The sequence below is a fragment of the Pleurodeles waltl genome, chromosome 10, assembly GCF_031143425.1.
Source record: "Pleurodeles waltl isolate 20211129_DDA chromosome 10, aPleWal1.hap1.20221129, whole genome shotgun sequence".
Classification (NCBI taxonomy): Eukaryota; Metazoa; Chordata; class Amphibia; order Caudata; family Salamandridae; genus Pleurodeles; species Pleurodeles waltl.
In genome coordinates this window covers 674,847,569-674,865,171 of record NC_090449.1, presented here as the reverse complement: position 1 = coordinate 674,865,171, position 17,603 = coordinate 674,847,569, and the positions used below count along the sequence as shown (strand labels likewise).

The 17,603-nt window shown below is 40.8% G+C and overlaps 1 protein-coding gene across 8 annotated transcripts in view; it reads left to right on the top strand.

Moving 5' to 3' along the window:
- DIP2C (disco interacting protein 2 homolog C) overlaps positions 1–17,603 on the top strand; it is a 1,002,241-nt gene that overhangs the window by 867,673 nt on the left and 116,965 nt on the right. For all 8 annotated transcript variants that reach the window (XM_069211176.1, XM_069211178.1, XM_069211177.1 and 5 more), the window contains 4 exons: positions 3,738–3,849; positions 8,955–9,064; positions 10,868–10,998; positions 17,005–17,173. In XM_069211176.1, coding sequence (XP_069067277.1) covers positions 3,738–3,849; positions 8,955–9,064; positions 10,868–10,998; positions 17,005–17,173 — 522 coding nt within the window. The remainder of the gene's footprint in view (positions 1–3,737; positions 3,850–8,954; positions 9,065–10,867; positions 10,999–17,004; positions 17,174–17,603) is intronic.

The following is a 17,603-nucleotide window of genomic DNA, read 5'->3' as shown; positions in this document are numbered from 1 at the left end:
TCCTCATTCTCCACAGCTTTCTTTTTCACCTCCACACAATAGTCAACCACCACCATTGCCTTCTCCAACACACTCACAATACTCTCATACAGATACAGTGGATCCTTGGGATCTATATGACCCAGATCCTATTCCGGATAACGATCCTGACCTATACCCCTCCAAGCTTTCTCCACCAGAGGACACTACTGCCTACAATCAAGTCGTTTCCAGGGCAGCTGCTTATCATGGGGTGCTTATGCACACTGAGCTCCTAGAGGATGACGTTCAACGCTCTGTCTTCCACTCACTCTAGATACCAATGCCTCCCCAAGTTACCTGGAATGGTCAAACATGCCTACCAAATTTTTTGTGAGCCCGTCAAAGCTAGAGTAATTACTCCCAGAATTGACAAAAAATGGAAACCTGCTCCTACAGACCCAGACTCAGTAGCGGTGAGTGCGGCTAGGAAAAGAGCTAACAGCCAATCATTTGGGGATGCTCCTCCTCCTGATAAGGAGAGTATAAAGTTTCATGCTGCTGGCAAGAGAGTAGCCACGCAAGCGGCTAACCAATGGCGAATTGCAAGTTCGCAAGCACTTCTTGCCAGATATGATAGAGCCCACTGGGATGAGATGCAAGAATTTATACAGCACCTCCTAAAAGAGTATCAAAAGAGAGCACAGCAGGTTGTAGAAGAGGGACAGGCCATAAGTAATAACCAGATAATGTCTACCCTTGATGCTGCTGATACAGCTGCAAGGAGTGTAAATACTGCCATTACAATAAGAAGGCATGCATGGTTACGCTCGTCTGATTTTAAACCAGGAATTCAACAGGCAGTACTTAACATGCCGTTTGATAAAAAACACTTATTTGGGCCTGAAGTAGATACTACCATTGAAAAAATAAGAAAAGACTCTGATACTGCCCAAACAATGGGGGCATTATGTACCACACCATATAGAGGCTCCTTTCGCAGGTCACAGTTTAGAGGAGGATGCAAACCACAATCCTCTGAACTCACAGACAAAGCAGGGACTACAGCAGCAACAATATCAAAGAGGGCGGTTTAGAGGGTCCTAGAGCGGACAATATTTCAGAAACCGAGGCAAGTTCCAAGACTCAAAACACTCCACTACACCATCCAAACAGTGACTTCTTTCCCACCCTTCCACCACACATCTCCTGTGGGCGGGGGAGACTACAGCAATTCCACGCTCATTGGAAAAATATCACCACAGACAATTGGGTGTTATCAATTATCCGCAATGGCTATTGCCTAAAATTAATCTCCACCCCTCCAAACATTCCACTACGTTACCGCAAACTGTCCCCAGAACACAACATTCTGTTGCAACAGGAGGTACAATCCCTACCAATAAAACAAGCAATAGAGTTGGTCCCACTTTCTCAGCAAGGAACAGGAGCATACTCACTATACTTCCTCATTCCCAAAAAAGGTGGCACTCTAAGGCCTATCCTAGACCTCAGGCCTTCCAATCTAAACATCCTGTCAGAATATTTTCACATGGTAACTCTGCAGGATGTCATTCCACTACTACAGAAACAAGATTACATGACTGCTTTAGACCTCAAAGATGTGTATTTCCATAAACCCATCCACCCAGCTCACAGAAAATACTTCAGGTTCGTCAGAGCAGGAAAACATTACCAGTTCAAAGTTTTGCCGTTCGGCATAACAACAGCTCCAAGAGTGTTCACAAAATGTCTAGCAGTAGTAGCAGCCTACTTAAGAAGACAACACATTCACATCTTTCCATATCTAGACAATTGGCTAATAAAATTAAGCATTTGTAAACAATGCCAACAACGCACTCAGTATGTAATAGAAACCCTGCATACACTAGGGTTCACTCTAAATTATCAGAAATCACACCTTGACAGGTACAACCTTACCTAGGTGCTATTCTAAATACTCAAAAAGCCCTAGCATATCCAAATACACATCCCACATATACAACCAAATCAACAATACACTAAGATTTATCATGAAAATTCTAGGAATTATGGCATCTTGCATAGCCATAGTTCCACATGCAGGACTAAACATGAGGCCCTGCCAGGGGGTGGTGGTGGGGGGGGCGGGGGGAGGGGGGTGGGTGCGGCACATACCCGCTGCATATATAATGTGCAATGCCAAGGAGATGTGGCAGACCCTGGGCTTTCATAAGCCCTAGGAAGGGGGCCCCTGTACCCCTATCCAATATTTTTGCAGTGCCCCCGGCACCTGGCCCTCCTGGGGGCAAAATAAAAAGCAAGCATGGAAGATTGCACTTTTTTTTTTAATCATGATGATGTTTGCGGATATGCCGTAACTTTGTCCGTGATTTAAACAACAAAAATACTTTTAAGCCTTGGCTGAGTCCCTGGGGGACTCCTTTACCAATGCTAAGGGTATTCCTACCCTTGATTTTTTAAGTATGTTTTTGAGACTTGGCAGAAGCAAATCTCAAAATGGCTACCAACACTTCCTGGTTGATGTGTTAGCAGCCAATCAGATCTCTGGACGAGATAAGGAGTATTTGCGAAGCCTCCACACCTTGAGACATACAAATTGGTTTTCTTGTAATATCTCAAAAACTACACCACATAGCAGAAGGACTTCTTTTTGGACTAAAAGCTACTTTTCTGCCAAATCTGGTATCATTCCGTCCAGCGGTTCAGGTTGTAGTTGTGTTTAAAATCCCTATGGGAATTAAAATGGGAAATACACTTTTTTGACCCCCCCCCCCCTTTTTTTTTTCTCGGACACCCAAACCCCCTCCATTTGACAGATCACCCCAAAACTTCCCATGCACAACAAGACCCTTGGGTGCACTTTTTGTGGGGGATACTTTTGTGGAGATCCATCAAACGGCGTCAAAGATATAGCCAAGTCAAAAAATGCTTTTTCAGTGGAAAGTAGGTTTGAACTATAACTACCTACTGGCAATTTGTAGATACATATATATTGATTTTCTTAATGAAGTCGACTTTGGGCATTTCAGCTCGGCCCTCAGCTAAATCCCTGGATTTACAAACTATTCCTATAGCCTCCCTGACAGTGTTTCTCTGTCATCCCAGGATCTCTTGTTACAGTGAACCACCACTTTTTTCCAAGCCTCACTGCAACAAGCTGTGGGTTGGAATTCTGGCATGTTTTCCTTTCTTCTTTCAAGCGCTTATATAACATGCACCATTAAGTTCGTATTCATTTTGTTTTCAGCCTTGCAAAGCCCTTAAAGGGCTTGTGAGTGGTTTAGAAAACAAAGTTAAACTGAAAAAAACACAAAACCATGTTTAAACAAAGTAATGAGCATTTAATGTAACAAGAAGCGGTTTGCAGTGACTTTTCCCGGGTGTGGCCCTTAAATCGTTTTGCCACTGTTCACCTTATTCATTGTACGAAATTTGAACTGGGTTGTAAGAAGTGCTGTTTTACAGAATATTTTTGAAAGATGTGTAGAGCATTGTTGCGATTAATTTTATTTGGTTGTTGTACTAGTAGCTCCTGTAGTACCTTATAAAATGTACAAATATCTTATTGTATTAGGTATACATTTTGCTTCTAAATTCTCTTTTGCTGCTTTTCTTCTCTTCTTAATATATTAGATTAATTAAGACGTGGCAGTTTTACTGTGATGTGTGAAACAAATCTGCAGCACTTTAGGGGGCATGATCATACAGGCTTTTCATATTAAGTACATGATTGTGTTGTCAGATTTTTGCAGTTAATTGTCTTTTAATATTCCCAGGTGAGCCGTTCTGCCTGTTTAATGACGACGCAGTTAATTTGCAAATTGTTACGGTCAAGGGAAGCTGCAGCGGCTGTCGATGTAAGAACATGGCCTCCTATCCTAGACACAGGTGAGGCTCTGGTAGAGAGAGATTTTGCGTTAGCAGCAGCAGCAGCCTGGAGACTTCATATGATTTTATGATAAATAACGTAGTCTTTGGACGTCAAAGTCTCCCGAGCACCTTACCACTCTTTGACTAACGAACCCAACAGTCTTTAAATATATGATTTCTGTTATCTTAGCAGTATTGCCTTCCAGTATTTCTGTGTGGTTTTTGGGAACTTATTATCTACTTCTATTCATCTGGTTCTGCAGCAGGGGTTTCCGTTGCTTTACAACGCCTTGTTGGAATTTGTGGATGATTAAACGAAAATTATGCATTTGATGAAATTGTCGTTTGCCAGTACCTTGCATGAAAATTTCACACAAAGACACATCTCAATTAAAAAAGTCGTTTGCGATACCGTTTTTTTGCTCAAACTAGTTTTGTGCAAGCAAAAATGACAGTCGCATAATGTGAATTTCCTAGAAATGTCATGAATTTCACGAACTTCGTGAACGTAGTTAAAAGTGAACCTGAACCTTGTTTTGGAGAAGCCATTGAGCGTAAACTGCACTATTGTTAGACGTTTGAATTTGTGTGCACTTCCACTGAAGATGCTTTCCCTTTGCAAACTGTATTTCACACATCCTCCTACCTTCATTCATTTAAATGCTTAAAATAAGATTTTTGAACTCTTCATAGGGCGTGTGGTCTCATTTGTTCATCCTTTTGGTTGCTCATCAGCAGTCTATCGCTATCCATGCTCTGTCTTTAGGATCCAGTAGAGGAAGCATCCTGACAGAACAATCCATAGAAGATGTGACATAAACAATATTTTCTGATACATAACATTCCTGTAGATCCTTCACTTAAAGCAAACTCCTAGGCTTCATACTGGACTGGAAAAAATGTTTACCCATCAGTGACACTCCAGCACCACCAATTGGTGACATTCAGCTCTAGCTGCGACTTTCTCTCTCGATAGGACAGCTGAGTATATTAGGTGTCAACTAGTGCGCTGACAACAGGTCCTTATTTTTCGCACCCCATTGAGGCAGTACGATGCGCTCTATTTTGGTGTTGCATCTTCAAAATCCTCACTATTTCTACGGGGACTAAGTCATATGTCTCTCCAAAAGATTCCACAATTCATTCCTTGTTGCATGTGCCACAAGAATATGTCTTTCTGATGGATAATTTTAACTGCAGGCTTCTCACCTTTTGAATTCTCCCCAATGCCAGACTGAGTACAAAAACCTTTTCAGCAAATGCTCCTCCATGCTCGTAGGTGTTGCTGTCGAACTCTGTGGTGACCTCGCACCAACCTCTGGAGTTGACAAGTTTCGACCCCCCCCCCCCCCAATGTCCCCCACCTCCACAGCCATTGGCTGCTTTAGTTCTTTTTTTAAGCTCTTTGGCTTTGATCTTAAGCTCTGTTGCAGCACTTCGTTGGTTCTTTACCGAATTCTGAAATGTTTTTCTGTGCCAATGTGGTAGACATGTTTTTCCACGAAAACTTCAAACAATGCAGCACCTGTAGGAAGCCTCAGATTCAGCTTGAGGGATATTTAAAGAGGGCCATGTCACAGGCTGATCCTTAGGGTTGTTCCCATGGCATGTCAGTTCCTTAAACAATATTGGAAGTTCAGTGGCTTCTCCAGGGCAGAGCATACAATTAGAGGCCGCTATCTCAGCTTACGTACCAGGCTATCCATCCTTTTTGTGGCCCCCTGAGGACATGCTAGGAGCAGAGAATGGGTTCACTATCAACTGTGTCAGTCTTTGTCTTACTCTTCTGCAGACATGGTGGGCTCTGTTTGCACTCATTGGGAGTCAGTGTGGCACAATACACTTGTACCTGCCCAACTTGCGTGTAGGTACTGTGGACCTATTAGTCTGACAGGTTATTGGTCATAGTCATGCCCTTCTCTTCTAACTGTTCCTACTTTTTCACTCGGATTGCAGCAACACATAGCTACACTTGGGCCAAAGAGATTCAGTCCTTGCTAGGCAAATGGGAAATAGGGGCAGTCCCCAAGATGGAGAGTGGCAGCTGTTGTTCCTACCATTACTTCTTGATGTTCAAAAAGGATGGTGGGTTCAGACCAATGTTGGACCTTTGTGTTTTTGAACAGCTTCCTTCGATGGGACAAATTCAAAATGCTGATGCACATGAAGGATGAATATTTTCATGTACCTGTACGTCAGTCCCATAGGCCTTTTCCGCCACTTCATGTTAGGGAAGGGTCACAGTCATTTCACAGTCCTGCTCTTTGATCTCACCTCAGCCCAAGGGGGTTTATGGGGGGAGAGGGAGGTCACGTCGTCTTCACTCATATTCACATGATTTATATTTCTTGCATAAACCATGTTCACATGGGTGGCAAATTTTTCTGCCTAGGCTTAAAATTTTTGATTTTCTTTGTCTCTGTTCTGAAGGTAACCTTGGCAAATTTCATAAAGGCCCCAAAAGATGGCTGTTTCAGTAAGTGTTCTCTTCCAATTTTGTGCCAAGGTGCCCTTCCCTGGATAAACTCTGTATTCTATATAACTACATCTTTGTCATTTCTCAGCAACTGGCAGTTGAAAGCGACATCATTACACTGAGGACCAACTGCAGATGACAATCTTACTCCTTTCTTAGCTAACTTTCCTAATCAATGAGCTGAATCTGAACTGTGGTCAGTGCAGAAGATTCATTTTATATATGGTTTTCTGGACAGTGGCATGTACTAGCACAATAAACAGGGCAGTGTGCGGTCATGTGCACTCTGACAAGACATGCTGGCGTTATGGTGCTGGCTGGCCCTTTGGTTGATTTACTTACTATCAGCCATCTGACTGGGTCCTTAAATGTCAGACAGGATGAGCTCAGCAGGCACTGTCTAGCCAGCAACTGGCATCTTTATCCAGATGTTGTTCAGGTGATATTCACTCAATTCTGTGTGCATTGGGTGTATCTTTTCTCCATCTCTGAAAACGCTAAGCAAGCTTTTTACGCTCTAGAGTATCTACCAAAAGGTCCCCATAGAGATTAATTTTGTCTACTGTGGAACTTCATTCTCCTTTGTGTAGTCCTGCCTCTACCGCTGCTTTCTTGGTTTTTGAAGAAGGCCAGGAGGGACTGATCACTGCTCATCCTGATAGCCCTAGACCAGGCTCAGAGGGTCTGTACAACTGTACCGTACTCAGTCTACCTCTCTGAAATGACCTACAATCCCAACGACATGGGCGATTCTACACCTGACCCTCCATAAGTTACATCTTCTTGCATGGAGATTGGGCGGAATCTGCTGAGCTGAGTCGGCCTGCCCAAAGAAGTTGATGTCTTCTTGACTGCTTGCCACCCATCCATGAAGTCAGTCTGTTCCAGAGTATGGGCAACGTTTGTGGCCTGTTGTGTGGACTGTCTGGTCAGTCAACTTCAAGCTAAACTTTTATAGATGGCCTTGTCTTTGTCCTGTCTTTGCCCCAGTAATGTTTTGCTTTGGGCATCATTAAAGATTGGTCAGCCCTTTTAGCTTTTCTATGTTTGCTGGATCAGCCGTTTCTATACAAGTCACCACTTGTAATATATTTTTTGAATTGGCTTCCATACATGATCACCCCAGTGTTCTTTGTTATGTTATAGTGGGACCGTAATATGGTCCTCACCGTCTAGATTTGTGCACTCCTTTCAAGCCTGTGTACAGGTATTCTTTGATATTTCTGACACTTGAACTATCTTTCATGTTGCAATTACTACTTTGCTGCATGTTAGCAAATTGAAGTCCCTGTCAGTGCTACAACTAAATACAACCCTCTTTCTGGACATGTGGTAATCTGGACCCTGACATAATTTCTTCCAAAAGTGATGTCATTGGGATGTGTGGCAGTCCATCGTGATCCTCACTTTCTTCTGTCGCCCACATCGTTTTAAAGAGTAGGAGCAGAGACTCCACCAGTTGGACCACAGGAGGGCCCTTTGCTTTTAAATCGATTGGAGTAAGGTGCACAAGCAACGTTTTGGGGGGTTCTCTGGTGCTAAGTAGAATAGGTCGGTCTAGAAATGGCTTTATCCAAATGGATTATTCTTTGTAAGTTACCTTGGCCAAAAAGGAGCCTCCTAATGGAGTTGGAGATCATTCCACAAGTGCTAATGCTCCCACTACAGCCATGGACAGGGGCTTTCTTTTCTAGCCACCTGCCAGGTGTCTACATCGGCATCCAGCCACAACATCACCAAGCTTTACTCTGAGGTCCCCTGGGAGGGCATTTTACCCTCTCAATCCTGTAGGAGTTTCAGGTGTAAAGGCCACGCCTCAGATCCTCCTCCTTTTATGAAGGCACTTGCTTTTGTATCCCCTCAAAAGTTGAGGAATCTGCAGTTAGAAATATCCATCAGATAAACAAGTTACCTTAAATAGTGTTGTTTCTCGGGAATGCTCTGGTTGCAGATTCCTCATTGATGCTTCAACCCCATCATGCCTGTTACCTCACCTGCCGATACCTTTTCAAACGTAATATTTATTGCAGACATATGCAGTTAAAACAGTATTTTTCACTTGAAAAATACAAAATTGAACATAAGTACAAATCTCAGCCTTTGTATAAAAGGTGATTTTTTTTTTTAGGCCAGGCTAAGTTTTCTGTTTCATCACTTCATTTATTAGTCATTGGATGTTAATTTTGCAGTGATGGGCCAGAATCACCAAGAACGAAAACATAAAATGTTATGAGTGGCATGCTTGAATTCATCCCAGTCACTGGACTAAGTTCCAGCCCATTGTTCTTTTTTCCCCACTGTTTTTTTTTTTTTTTTTTTTTTTAACTAGTATGCCACACCAAAGCCATATGCAAATTAAGCTGGGTCCCGTTCCTGAATGAACAGTATGAACTGTCAGGTTAAGTCACATCTTGATGGGAATACAAGCAACCCTGAATGTGTCATGTGGCTCCCGCGAGCAGCCTGACATGGTTCTCATGCTCTGGAGGTCATGGGTTGTGTTTTGTGGTTCTGGGTTCTAATAGAGTTAAGAGTATGAATCCATAGAGAGGGTAAAGAAGGATTCTCGCTCTTGTGTTCACAGCTTACCTATACAGACATTCTTCTGACAACTGACTACAGCAGGTTTTTTTCTGCTTTTTCATAGATGATTTGCCAAAGAAAAGACCAGCCCAAATCTACAAACCATCTGACCCAGAAACATTGGCATATCTGGATTTCAGTGTTTCAACGACTGGAATGTTAGCTGGGGTAAAGGTAAGAATGAGCTCCACATATGTGCTGTTTAGGGAACAAAACTGGGGGTTGCCTTATAAAAGTTACTATAGTGATTCTGATTGATGGGCTAGTAAGGTATGGATGGACTGTTTAAACATATAAGACTGCATGTTTTAAATACATCTGTTACATTAAGATTTCCCTGATATGTGCCAGTGTAAATGAAGAATCATAGCTTCCTGCCAATGTAGGCAAGCACTTTGTTCCCCACATGGGGGATAGCAAATGCTTTATCAATACTACAATACAATCATTATGGTTGTAGTGACACAGACAGACAGCCATGCTTAATTTGGAGTGTTCCCGCCAAAGGATCGGCTGCACATAAGTCAGTGAAACAGTGAATTGCAAAGGGCCAGCAATCTTGAAAGACTCCTGATCTTTTTGTTGTTCTCAAGCCTTCAAAATAGCATCATATAAAGTAAGCAAATAACTTCAGGGTGTGCAGAAGCACACATTAGAGTATGTGTATACAAATACAGAAAAGTCAAAGAGTGGATAACATAATTGTCACCTTTGGTTTCTGCGTGTGGCCCCCAATGACATCCTTCCTGTCTGTGAATTAGCTGTTCAAAGTGTGAGGTGTTGGGGAAGCCACGCACATTTTCCTCATCCCCCCAGCTCCTTCAACCATCCCACCCACCCTCGTTCCCCAGTTAAAAAACATGCATGTTCTGCCATCCATCATCAACCCAAATTTAAACAAAAATATATACCTGACTTACTAGCACCATTGCCTGCCTTATTGGCTCAAGGGCCCTGGCCACTGTAGTAAGTGAGAGCAGGGAGCTGGTGTGGAATGGTTGTGTGCCACAGGAATAGTAAGTGGTCTACTGGGAGAACCATGGAGCAGCCCATCAACGCAAACAGGCTATAACAGTTTCAGTTACTGCCAATCATAAGTGCATCCTACTATATACTTCATGATTCACTCTAGCCATGCACACCTGCTGAATGTTCTGCGCCTTGAAACAGAAACTCAGTAAGAGCTAAAACATCAAACAACTAATCATCTGTGTACTTTGTGAAAGGTAGATCTTGCATTCTGAATGTAAAGAAACTAGAATTATCACGCAGTGGTTCGAATATGTAACCTTCAAAGATGTCACTCTGCTCACCCTGTCATATTACCCGCTCTTGTTCACTCTTCACTGGCTATTTTTCAACCCTCACTTTTGTTTGCTTTTTTGTGTAACTCTGAAGAGCATTAATGGTTTTGCTTCCTATTAATTTTGTTAACTTGTTTCTGTATGTAGAGCTTACCTTAACCTACACACTACATCTGAACTCCTCCCATTATCACTACCCATCCTGTGAAAACAGAAATTGCCTTCCATTTTCTGTCATGCCATGTTAAACTCTACATTATTTCTGTTTCCTGCCTAAATATTATTTTTCCCTCTGTTTTTCTCCTGTGGCTTCTATAGTGATATTTTGCTCTTGAAAGTGCAGTGTACCGCTGCAACTTTTCTGGTTCACGTCTGTGCAAAAGCACTCTATAGATTTAATGAAATGAAATATTTATGTACCTGTTGATGTTTTGGGTGTGTTCTTCTAGGACATTGATAACTTTATGTGAAAAGCACATTTCTACAGCAGATGTGGCATTACTTGCATCAGTTGTTCTCCAGCAATATGTGTAAACATCCTAGTAGGGGGTTCCCAAACTAATGGGAGAGGTACCTGAGTATAGTGAGGAATACTGAACTAGTAACAAATAGTGCACAGGGCAGTACTGGCATCAATGATATTCATTCTAAGTACTCTCCCATTTTATTTCAGATGTCTCATGCAGCCACTAGTGCCTTTTGTCGTTCTATTAAGCTGCAGTGTGAGCTCTACCCATCCAGAGAAGTTGCAATCTGCTTGGATCCATATTGTGGTCTAGGTTTTGTTCTCTGGTGCCTCTGCAGGTGAGTTATAATCTGTAAAATTAATAGTTTGCCATGTATCTCATTATCTTGACATTGAAAACAAATGTGTGGTTATTTCAAAGCTTATTTTCAGCATTAACATGGAAGTGTCCTTATAGTAAGTTAGTAACATATGCTTCAGTTTTTCAGTGCTTACATTTTTTACTAATCCCATAGCAACTGATGTTCCAGCTAAGCGGCTGTGAATGTTGTCACCCCAAAAATGCACTCTTTGCAGTACCTTTTCAGAGAGGAAGCATTTCCTGTTTAAAAAAACATATGTTTTGGTAAATGCAGTGAAAAGTCCATATAAAACTACAAAAATATTGAAGTTGTTTAATGTAAAAACATGTCTGATCCACTGCACTGTTTCAAAAGTGTGAAAAAGCTTTTTGAGAAGTGTTTTAGCAGTAACATACACTGAAACATTGAGCATTAGTACAAGATGGCAGGTGAGGTTTGTTAGACCAACAAAGAGGGACTGGATATTTGTGTCATCATGTAGCTCTTATTGTGTGCAGAGAGAGTAGGAACAACAAGTTTGTGATACCATTGAATATTTTGCTGCCGGAATATTGTGCCCATATCTCAACTCTTCATTTGTAGGTAGATTGTAGACAGTTGAAGAATGAAAAAATCATATGGTGCCTGGTTTAACTACAGGTTGTATGTTTGGGGACTGAAGATTCTAATCAAGTATACTCTGGAGGGAAGAAGGGGATTATATTGGAGACAGACAGATTTGTGTAAAAGGGTCTTAACATTATAAGAGACATAATACATATTTTAGTGGAAGAATACTGCCAGTGTCCATGACATGTGATGAGGCAGGCAAGAAGGGCCATTCGGGTAATAATAATTTATCACAGATGTGTTGCCAGATCCACATAATTTCCTTCTAGCTACCCTTAAGTGTACCAGGAGACCAAATTATTTAACAAAAAAAACCATTGGCTAGCACATGGTATTGGTGTTACTGGGAAAACGAGGATAATTAGGATGTGTAGTGTCAGGGTGTTCAATAAAATGGGCAAGGTTTGTTTGGCCTTCCAGGACCTATTTGTCATGAATTTCTTGCCCCTAAACTTTCATATTTCTCTCAAGTATCTGTGCAGACCAATAAACATCATGCTAAAAGACTATTTTGTTTACATTTTTGAAACATCTTTAGTGTGGATACTGCCCCAGACTTACATTATTGAATGGTTTTGTATTTAGGGTACCAAGAAACCTGCTAAATATAAGGTCAACCCTCTCTGATCTGTGGGTCTCATCAGAGGTTTGGAAGCGGTATCTCAGGAGGCGATGGTCCCTTGACGAATGTGTGACTACATGGCAATGCTTTCGCTTCCACCCTGAGTTAAAAGTTATAGATCAAACGTTTGGAGAAAACTCCTAATGTCAGAATTGTAGGTGACAAAAGTAAGGTCACTGCATGGTATGACGGGCAACCACTTACTATTCACTAATTAGGCTGACTGAGCAATGGTGATAGTGACATAAGTTAGGGATCTCACAGTCGTGAAGAATGCAGTTAACCTTTAATGGTGAATAAAGGATTGGTCGAAATATGTTGACTTTATTTGGGGTGATGGTAGGGTGATGCCCAAAGAACATCTATTTTTTTAAAATCCTATATAAGGAACCCAGAATGAATGTAATAAAAATTAAGATAGCATCCTTAAGATAGTTTTAACTGCACTTCAGTCATTGAATACCTTTAGAATATGGTGATAAGTAGAAAAACAACATATTGCTCCACCATTGCTGATGGTGAGACAGTGTGTAGTAGCAGTCCGATGAGAAAGCACTCTTAGTGGGTGAGGGCACCTTTATTCCACAGAAAGGGACCCTAGAGAGTCCAGCCATTTTGAAGCTGTACCTCTTCACTTCTAGAAACCGATAACACACCTAGAGGTTGGTCATGCCATGGATAATGTGGTAGCACTTCGTGTGGATGAACTCAAACATATATTACAGCTCATTGTAATCATAACCATGAACCACTAGAATCTTTCCATGAGTTTTATGTGTTTCCACTTTTTCTGGTCGTTTGGAAGCATTTCTGTCAATGGTACCTCCCAGCCCACCCTACTTGAGGTTTCAACCACTGTACCTAGTTAAATTTGTGGTAAAGACTTCTTTCCCCAGCATATGTGGGGCCTAGGTCCAGATCCAGGCCCTAAGCATTACATTTCTAAGTGAAGAAGCAATAGTAGCTGGAAAAGTTGAAAGCTTTTGTTCTCAAAGCACAAAAGACACCTCGCTCTAAGAAATAAATGTATTGAGCAGCAAAATTAGAAAAACATAAGGATTTTGCATATCCTTTTGTCTGATTGTAATATACTGAAGGCAAAACTAAGGGTTTTGAGATTTTTTGATACATGCATTTGATGGGGTATGCAGTCAGAGAGACTAGATTCTCTTTTGTTTACTCCCCTGCTAGATACCAGTGCATGGGATCAAACATGCACCTATTTACTTGAATTTGGCGCCTTCTGCTTTGCTAGGCAAATTATGTGATAACAGTTATAAGAAGCGACAGCCCGTTTATCAGTGAGAACGGTGTTTTGTTGTCATAGAAGGCAGTTGTTGATGGGTTCTGTGCAACTAGTTGGTAGCAAGGATGTTTGCACTTTCGCAACACTTTATATCGCTGATGTTATTTCTCCTCTTCATATTGATCTCAAAAGTGAAGGTCCGGTCAGCTCTGTCTATATTCAAATCTGTGATCCGCATGTTACACAAATAGATCACCACAGCAAACACTGAACTCACTAAGACATCTTAATGAACATGATTAATATGATGGACTGACCTTCTGAGGGTGATATCAACTTATGGTCTTGTAACCCGTTTTTTTTTTTTTCTTCATATTTCCAGGGGAAGCACCTATGAGTTTCTTAATTTGATATAGTGATTATGTTGCTTATACTTCAAGGGGCATCTCTATAGAAGATCCAAAGCCATTCTTTTGTACTTCTTAAACAGTTGTGATTAAAAGATAGATAACATCAACAAAACTGTTCTTCCATCCTGATCCAAAATCCAACCTTCGGTCTCTGCTTAAAGCAGAATGAATTTGGTATTTTCCTGGCAGAGTCAATAATTGCCAATGACACTAAACGTGTGTCAATACTACTAAGGAAACATACACCTTAACTACCCAAGTTGTTCTCAAGATAAACAGGGCTCACTTAGATCATTAAGGATTGATATTCATGTTTATATTTTTCTATTGACCTTTGTCTCCTTCAAGACCATCAAGACATTGCCATTTCAAGGAGTGGTTAAATCCTGCCTCTTAACATAATTGGTTCAATGTCAGACACTCCTGAAACAAGGCTTTCATTTAATAGTTTCAAAAAGGATTTATTTCTTCAGTCTTTACCATCTAAATTATGAAATGTTTATACCAGTGTTAATAGTCTATGTTCCGAAGTTCTTTCATTGTAGATGTTGCTTTGCTTTTCAACTCCTTTTACAAATTACTCAACATCAATGCCAATGAAAAAAATTCATGTCAGTCTTGTTACTGATCCAAGGCCCTTCATCACTGTGAATTTGGAAAGAAAAAATGTCATTTTTCACACTGGTATTTGACAGTTGTAGGATTGAACCACGTGTGTCTGAACAGTGTTGTTGGAACCACGACTGTCTTTACCATGCATGCCTTTACAACAAATTTTGTTGTGCAAACATGGGCTAGTAAAGGTATGTGTGGTAAAAACATGGCTCAGCCATAAAACCCTCCCCCTTTACTTAAAAAAAAAAAAAAAAAAGTACCCCGCCCCGAGGAATAAAACAAAACTACCCCATCCCTAAAAATCTCCACCCCAAACCAAAGCCTAAGCCCTAAAATTCTGCCCCTAAAAAAAATAGTACCCTATACCCCCCTCCCAAAAACCCCGGGCCTTGTTCAAATAAAAATAAAACACTACCCCAAATGAGGCCTAAAACCTTCCCCATACCTAAAATAAAATAAACCCTCCACCCCCCCCCCCCCCCCCCTCCCAAGCCCTAAAACATTCCTCCCTGAAAAACGGCACTACCCCAAAACCTTGGCCCAGATCTTCCCCACCCTGAGATCTAAAGCCTCGGCCCCTAACTTCCCCCCCTCTTTTCCAATTAAAAGCTAAAGTACCCTAACCCCTCCGGCCACGTAGTAAAGGCTGTTTCCCATAATTGACAAGCTATTCTATGTAAGGGATCCTGTTAGTCTGCTGGTTATTCTTGATTGCCCCAAGTCTATAGTTCCTGTTAGCTTTGTCTTGCGGTTTGTTGTTGCCTTCCGTATAGTATTGAAAACTGAAATATGAGCGGATGATGATGAAACAGCTTGGATAGGAAAAAATGGGGAAAGAGTAATGAACTGTTTGGAAGAACAAGAGAATTGACTATTTAAAAGCAACTTCAGGAATTTGTTTTCAAAGCTATATATGAAATATATATATATTTATATATATAAAACATTTAGGATGACTGCTTGGCGCTCTAAATTAAATGTACTGCTACTTCAAAACAAGAGACTTGTCAAGCGTATCCTGATGGCTTTTTCTCTTTTACAAGAGAATGTTTTTTATCTTTCTGAGATGGGTCTGATTGAATCTGCTGAAGTCACCATTAAATCTCAATGATTTTTTTGTTAAGGTGATGTTCTAGTTGGGACTCTGAGCAAGGTGACACATCTTCAGCATGACTATTAAATACACAAAGAATGTGCTCTCTTTGAACCTGTCCTGAGAAGATTCTGATGTCTAAAATATTTCCTCAAAAGGCGCTCATTTGCTATATTTTCATACTATTAATTTTTACATAAAAACTGAACTTCATCATCTTCGTTTTAGCATAGGCAGTCCTTTTGTGGTATATATCATGCTTGGTCCTTAAGAGGGTTGTATCAAATCACTTTGAATAAAATCATACTCCCATTTATGGAATTGAGTAGATTTTCTCACCTCCTCCAATTCTACTTGAACCTGTAACATAGGGGCATCTTATCCTTTGATTTCCTAGAGCTTGTCTTGTAATACGAAACAGATTAATGATTTTTTCTACTGGTGTTTGGAAAACCGCATCCTCCATTTCTGTTGAGTTTACACTGATCCTGTTGCCTTTGGCAGGCTAAAACATCCACACTGGGTCCTAACAGTTTCACATAACAACCATTGATGTCTGGAAATACTTGCAACTTATGTCTGTTGAAAAACCTGACTATCAAATGCTGATTACTTGCACATCTGGTTGCCCATGTTAAAGAACCTCATCCTTGCTGACATATTAATATTGTTTAGCCATTTTTAATAGAGTTCCATTTACAACCACTGATTTTGTTTTCCGTGAGCCCTGTTTCCCAAATGATGTAATGTCTCCTTCAGTGATAATAGCAATGACCAAAGTCAGAGGATCGCTATGTTCAATTCTCCTTTAAAATGTATTCATTTCTTCAGTAGGTCAAGTTGTCTTCTGCACACGTATGATATGCATTCTGAAGTTCATTTCAGTTATTTCCTACAGTAAGCCTTAATTCCACCATAAAATTCAAGAGTGCTGTAAAAGGTCCCCATAACTGGAACCTTTTTTTTTTTTTTTTTTACCTGTTTTCATGATGTCTGACTTGGAATTACACTGTCACTGTTCAAACTTTAGTTTATACGATGAGCATATAATAGATACAGAGGGGAGCATATTAAACACACACATTTGTTTTATAAAGAGGAGGGTCTCTGAGCATTAGGAAGGACGAACCATCGTTGTAACATAGCACTGCCTTTCAAAAATTTAGATAATAAACCTGTGGTGGTTTCTTTCATGATTTTGATTTGTAATATCTCTATAAATGAAGAATCCTATGGGATAATCTATAATGTTACAGTAGTATGTAGTTCTCTTTCTACTAATGTAGTTTAATATTTCAAAGAGGTTTAATACTCGTTCCTTCATAAGTGAGTGTTTAAAGTTGAATGGCTTCCTCGTCCGTGCTGATGTTTCTCATGTCTTTTGCAGCGTGTATTCTGGACACCAGTCTATTTTAATTCCCCCCTCAGAGTTGGAGACCAGTCCTGCCTTGTGGCTTCTGGCTGTGAGTCAGTACAAAGTGCGAGACACCTTCTGCTCCTACTCAGTAATGGAACTCTGTACCAAGGGACTTGGGTTGCAGACAGATTCATTGAAGGTAATGTATTATGTTTGTTCAGTCTGCCTAATGTGTGTTAAATTGCATTCACAGTTCATTCCGTTAAAAACAAGCTTTACCAATAGAACCATTATAATCACTTCTTCCACATTTCACCTGTTTCCTAAATGTCCCTGATAGTACATTGTTTTGTTGAATTTTTAACCCCTTCACTGCCAGGCCTTATCCCCCTCAGGTGCCAAGCCTTTTTTTGGCTGTGGGCTGTTCGCGCTTAGGCCCTCATAACTTTTGTCCACATAAGCTGCCCACGCCAAATGTGCATCCTCTTTTCCAACATACTAGGGATTCTAGAGGTACCCAGACTTTGTGGGTTCCCCTGAAGGAGACCAAGAAATTACCCAAAATACAACGAAAAGTTCGGGTTTTTCTTTAAAAAATAAATAAATGGGACAAAAGAGCTGCACAAGAA